General features: G+C 50.1%; 1 protein-coding gene across 1 annotated transcript; it reads left to right on the top strand.

The window, feature by feature from the left end:
- Positions 1-1,225: 1,225 nt before the first annotated feature.
- Positions 1,226-6,102, top strand: LOC34624176 (the record flags this gene model as incomplete). The annotated part of the gene is made up of 6 exons (XM_026334508.1): positions 1,226-2,627; positions 2,716-3,663; positions 3,846-4,075; positions 4,384-4,618; positions 4,844-5,387; positions 5,961-6,102. Coding segments are annotated over exons 1-6 (3,501 nt in total), but the record flags the coding sequence as incomplete, so codon positions are not given.
- Between the last annotated feature and the right edge of the window lie 204 nt (positions 6,103-6,306).

Below are 6,306 nucleotides of genomic sequence, written 5' to 3'. Positions count from 1 at the left end.
ATAGGATAGAATAGGATCTAGCTGGAGTGCAGCTCCGACGCCAGTTGGGGATGTATTCGAGCTTTGAAAGGCCCTTCGTTGATTCCCACAGCATAACCCTACAGCTATTAGCCGCTGAAATGATGACAGTAGAGTCAGGATCGGTGCTCTGCACTACGAATAATGTCGGGAACTACTTTGTTAGGTGCTGGCGCATGTGGCCATGCATGTGCACTTGGCGTGGTTCGCGGCTGAGAGCCTTATTAATCGAAGCGTGAGCAGGCTCATAGTAGAGGCTGTTAGCGCTTATAGGACTATTGAAGACCTTATGAATGCACCTGGAGGCGCGATTTTAGCATTAGCTCTCTATAGCGTACAGCGCCGTGTAGGTGTCATCACTTGGTGAAGATCGTCATAGCTGGCCGTCTAATGCAGACAATAAAGCTTTTAAAGATATTAGAGGGGGCTAATACACAGATTTCAACAAAGAACTAGCTCTTTGGCTTGCATTATCTGCTCACCAGTACCAGAATGACAAGACAGCGGGCAGAATGGGGCTCCTTGCTCTTTATCGACTTTTACCGAGAGTAGGGCTTGTTCTTCGAGATATCCTCCACGGACCGCCAAACCCTTTGTTGCCTTATAGTTTCGAATTTGTGTGCATGTGTATTTATGTATGTATGTGCGTGCGTGTGTGTGCGAGTGTGTGTGTGCTTGTTCAGCCCCGTGCCCATGGACGCATTCATAGACTGGGCAGCCCCGTCGTTTGCTAATCCAGAAATGAACTGCTTGCTAGAGCAAAGCTAAGGTATGTTGCTGAAAGACGATGATTTTGTTTGTTGTGTTCTCCATTTTTAGATGAGCCTCCAATGAGACGCTGAAGACGTTAGCAACTCACTTCATGGGTATGTGACCTAGCAGCGCAAGTTTGGTGATGCCTTCTATTTTTCAAATAATCCATTTCAATGACGGATATTAGTGCCTAGTCACGCGGGTAGCGTTTTGCTTTGGTAGACAATAGATACATGCGTGCTACCATGACATCAATAAGCCTGCCATTCGCAGTATGACGAGGAACAAATAAAGTATTGGTAGGCCTTCCTAGAGGCCAAATGGTATAAAAAAGACTTCATCATTATTCTGAAAGCGCTGCGTAAGTTTGCAATGTATGGATGGACTAGACTAGACTTCAGTGGCGGAAGGGTTAATAGAGCGTTGTTTGAGATCCAGCCTAGCGAGGCTGCAGATGCTCTCCTTTGGTAGTGAGCCTGTGGACCTTTCCATGGGAAATACCGGGCGTCTCACTCATTCATTGCTCCTAGGACCCAGTAGTCATGGGCCGCTTCTCACCAGCTGTGTTGGAGGCGCCGTTTCGGCTTCCTCAGCAACAGCTCAGCGCCTTGCGGCGTATGGCTTCATAGGAGCTCCAGTCCTACCTTTTGCCTTGTCTTCTGGCAACGGGACAAATGTCCTGGCTCCATTGTCTCAGCTCCAGCAAAAGCAGTTTCAGCAGTATGATACAGGCCAAAGGCGCCACTCTGCACTTCCAGTGGCCACCCGGCCTAATCCAAATATTCCCATAATCCTAAGTGCCCTGCGCCACCATGTCCGTGCGCTGGTCCGTATTATGTACAGTAAACAGTCTATGAAATTGTCAGCACGAGAGCCTCTTGAGCATGAGGCAGGGCATACACAGCGGTCCTCTTGTCCAGTGCTGTACGAATCTGACCCCGGAATTGAGTACGGGGATTGCCGTAACCTAAGTGAGCTCCATAATGCCAGTCGTAGCTACATCGAAAGCCTGGTTTCAAATGCCGATGAGAAAATTGGAGCGGCTTCTGAGACCCCTGTAAGACGCAGCGGTGACTCCAGCACGAATAGTGACTGCAGACCGTCCAAGATGGTCGTACTTGCTGCACGAAGTCATGATGTGGGCGCCGTTGCCCCTCGCAGCCCACCAACAGCTCCTCTCCTCCAGCACTCTGAGCGCTCAGGGAGTCAGGAAGAATCTTTTGAGGTTGTTGATGGCTCTACATTAAGCAGGAGAGGCACGCCAATATCTGACGATAGCGAGACGATAGCAACAGCTTCACCACCATTATTGCTTGGTACTGGCGACGGTGCTACAGAGGGTTGGGAGGGGCAGTGTTTATTTCATGAGGAGCATCTTGATGCTTGTTCGCTTAACGAGTTCAGTGAGTACCTTCAGATATTCTCGTGTTTCTTAGGATTGCCGCTGCCTGAGGTATCCAAACAGGATCCATCCACACTGCAACACGTCAGGCTGCAGCTTTTGCTTTTAAGAAACAATCATCAGCAGCAGCCTGGAGGGCACCATAACTTCAAGCCACTACTGCAGCGGTGGCTGCCTCTACTGCAAGTCTCCAGTTTGGGTTCTGGAGCAGAGAACGGTGTCAGTGGGGGTCCTTTCGCCAGCTACACAGCAGGAGCGATTGCTTCAGTGGCTCCATGCTGGCGCTTTACGGGGTCAGGACCCTCTCCGACAATGGCGTTCGGTAGCATTAGTACACCACTAATCTCACCGATTTCGCCCTCCCCTGGGACACACCTTTTGGCAGATCTACCCCCTCTTGCAGCACCAGCAAGTACTAGGGAACAAACGACCAGTAACCGTACCGAAGCCACAGGTGAGAGCGACACAAACTCCCACGCTCTTATACGGTCATATCTGGTACTGATCAAGTACAAATCCGTGCGAGTGGTGTGGTTCTGAAGGAGAATGTGAGAACTCAGCAGCAGGTCCATTGGCACAAGGGGAATCCCGATTCCCCTCTTCCTCAGTGGATGCGTTTAGTGTGGACGGTCCCTCAAGTGGAAGCAACCTACCTCGCAGCGGCAAGAACAGTGATACTGGTGTTATATCAACATTTCCGACGGATTTCGTGTCATATACGGTCCCCACATCCCTTGGCCCAGCAGCAGCATGTGATGCATCTACTGCTGCAGCTAGTGTCTTGTCACGCCCAACTGAAAGAGAAAAAACACTTTCATGGAGCCCCGAGTGCACTGTTGCAGCAGCGGGGGCGCTGGCAACCGCTACGGCGCTTCGGTTGCCCCCTATTGGTGTCAATCGAGTTGGCTTGGGAGTCCCTGGGCTAACAGGAGACGGGAAGAGTATTGGGCTTGGAGGAACGTTCTCTCTGCCTGAAGTTGTGGCAACAAATCTGGCGCACCAGGGTACAGAAGGACCCACAGAGGCATCTGCTAATACTCCCGGCTGTAGTGGGGTAGGAACTTTCTCGAGTGGAGAATCAGCTGCATTGCTACCTGCCTCTGCTCCATGTGAATGGATGCGTGACGGGGCAGCGCCCACACTTAGCAGCATGCCACCAGGTGCTGCCTTTTCCTCTTATCTTTTTCTTAATAACAGGCAACCCCCTGGCGATCACCCTGCTCCTTCATTTGTTGAAGCAGCAGGTAGTGTGCGAGGGTCATCCACTGGAGGACCGACTAGCCCAGCCGACGTAGGGTTAGTAATATCAGCAGAGGGCCTCAATCAAGGGAAAAACCAGAGGGGCAATGTACAAGTGACTTTCTCTCCACAGTTAGGGGCCTGGGTTGTATGCTGCGCAAGTGGACTGCTGCAACAGAGCAGGGCTTTCTCTGTAGCCTTGCTCGGGTTTGAAGGAGCGAAGAAGAAAGCGCAGCAATATGCGACGCATTGTGAGCCAAAAGACTCAAAGGCTGTTTTCATGTTCACCGAGGAAAAGTTTTTCGTGCCAGTTCTGCTAAAGATTTTAGACGGCCGATGGTGTATTACCAATATTCACGTGGAGCAGTTGCGTATCTACGGTTTCTCCAGGTTCCGTGCACTTTCATCTGCTGCATCTGATGGTGCTTCTTAGGCCGGCGTCAGTGTTCTTCGAAGCGGGCCTCTTGCCGCACAGGCAAAGAAAAGGAAGAAACAAGAGACGACGGATGTACAGGGGGGCCCCGGGTAGTCAAGGAAATAGGTAGAAGGTCTGCCTGTGGTGTACCAGTCGTTCCCCAGGTGACGCTGGGGCTCACAGGACCCCCAGGAGGAGCATTTAATTTGGCGAAAAGCAGCAGTGAGGAGTTCATTTTGCCAAAGAGTGTAAGCAGGGATCGTTTTTACATGCATGAGTCTGAGATAGATTATTCCTTGTGTTGCCTGGTATAGTCGCATATATTCAGCACCCCGTCAGTGCACTACTTCCTTGCTTTGCTCCTCCCATCCAGCTCTTTTCTCCCCACTGAGTTAAGCCATCCATTTATCGCCTTACGGCTTTTGATCCACGACAGAGCTTTAGTGATCAAGAAATGCCACATAGACATATTTTGCACCACCACTACTTGTGCTTAAATTATAAGTCTTGCATAGAGAACACGGTTTTCCTAATGATCTTTAATCCTGTATTACAGGACTTTTCAGCTAGTCGCGTGGCTCGGCTAAGCCGCAGGGCGATGGAACTACCGTACGTTCACGGTGTTCGTTTTGAGGCTGCGAACTTCGCCTGGGTAGCGCAGATGAGAGGTGAGGCCAGGCGCTTTTTAGTTAAGAAGCATGGCTTTGTCAAGAGTAGACTGTGTGCTATTGAGAAGATTGAAATGTGGAGGGCTGCCTTGCCGCCCGAAGCCCTCGCCAGTGAACTCAAAGGTGAGCATCTGATGAGTCTTTTAAGTCATGGATGTGCTTTGGCATAAACTGCATTATTTGTATGTGTGCTTCTCACACCTTAAACGCTTGAAGCGGTAAAGATAGTTCGTGTATTTTATGTCTCGTCCCACTCTTCTCCGTATTCTCAGAAAGAGGTCGTTCTAAAGCAATAGACTGCAGGATATCTGTGATTGAACGCAGTGCTGTTCGCACTTAACTTTGCAGCCGAACAGGATGTATTAGCAATGGTACCAGCCGCGTGCCTTGAGGAAGCAGATCTGAAGGAGATATATGCGGTGGAAGAGTCCATGCGCCTAAAGTTCCAGCGCAGAATATTAACTCCTAAGAGTAGCGTTCAAGGGAATCCTCCTGCCGCTACAAAAAGACAGAGAACTAGTGATCTGAACGACAATAAAGAGGCAGCGAAGGCGTCCGCATCGCATGACTTTGACGTGGAGCATTTCCTACCACAGCCAGATCATCATGTGACCGACGCACAGCAAATTAATGTCCAGAGAGATGCTTTATATGAAGAACAACGATATCCGTTTCAGCATAGCCAGCAGCAGTCGCTACAATCATCTCAGCAACAGCACATGGAGCATCATCAGCAGCAACCGTTACAACACCACCAGCTGCTGCGGAGCACTGCTGCATTAGCCCCGGTGAAGGACCACACGGCAGGGCGCAATACTTCGCTACAGCAGCCACATCAGATGATGCTGCCGCTACAAGCCTTTCGCACAAGAGGGCATCAACAGCAGCTGCTGCTACAGCAGTTCTCTTCGTTCCCCCTGCTTCCTGGCCTGCGGCTACAGCGGCAGCCAATAGGCAACAATGTGGAATTATCCAGGGCATTAAGTGGCTAAACAGCCTGTAGCTGAATGCCTTCTACGGGACTTGCCTCACAGCGCCCCACTAGGAGGCAACATGCCCCATGAAACACAAAAAGTTGCTTGTAGGATTATGCTAGCTATTGTGTGATATTCACTACGACCGCAGTTTCTAAGTTGCGAGCTGCGCAGTTAGGCGTGATCCTGTCTCCTTTTCCGCACTTTTTCTACTGCAGAAGGAAGACTCTATGTGGCTTGTAACTGTAAATTTTAGCACTATGCTAAATCACCTTAAGACCCTATGGGCAAATGTTCAATGCTTCAGAAAATGAAGGCTTAGAGCCTTCGGGAGGACGCTTCTTGACAAGCCCCACAAGTTTGTCAGATTTAAGGCTGTCAGTGAGGCTTGCACACTTACGGGGGGTTCTTTGGTTTTACGCTTAAAAGCGCTTGAACTTCTTGTGGGCAAGCAATATCTGGATTGTGTTTTCCCCCTTATACTGTGACAGCAATCAATTAGAAACTTCGCAGCTTGGAAATCTCGCCAGGTTTCAGTCACATGGTGAGTGCCAGGGAGCATGCCACATAAGCCTAGGGATCGAGAACGGGAGGTACATCAAGAGTACTTTAGCAAGCGGATTCTTTCCAGAAGTAAAGTAGAGGGATAGCAAGATACTCGCTGATGGCGATAATGGCTATGATAGTGATTATGTATGTGGCTCTCAAAGACTGCCGTAGCGACTGCGTCTGTCATGGGAGCACCCCGACTGCATCTAGCAAAAGGCCTTTCAAAGCTCGAATACATCCCCAACTGGCGCCGGAGCTGCACTCCAGCTAGATCCTATGCTATCCTAC

The sequence above is a fragment of the Cyclospora cayetanensis genome, unplaced genomic scaffold, assembly GCF_002999335.1.
Source record: "Cyclospora cayetanensis isolate NF1_C8 unplaced genomic scaffold, CcayRef3 CcayRef3_contig_438, whole genome shotgun sequence".
Classification (NCBI taxonomy): Eukaryota; Apicomplexa; class Conoidasida; order Eucoccidiorida; family Eimeriidae; genus Cyclospora; species Cyclospora cayetanensis.
The sequence above is the reverse complement of the archived record's forward strand: the minus strand, read 5'-3'. Positions and strand labels throughout refer to the sequence as shown.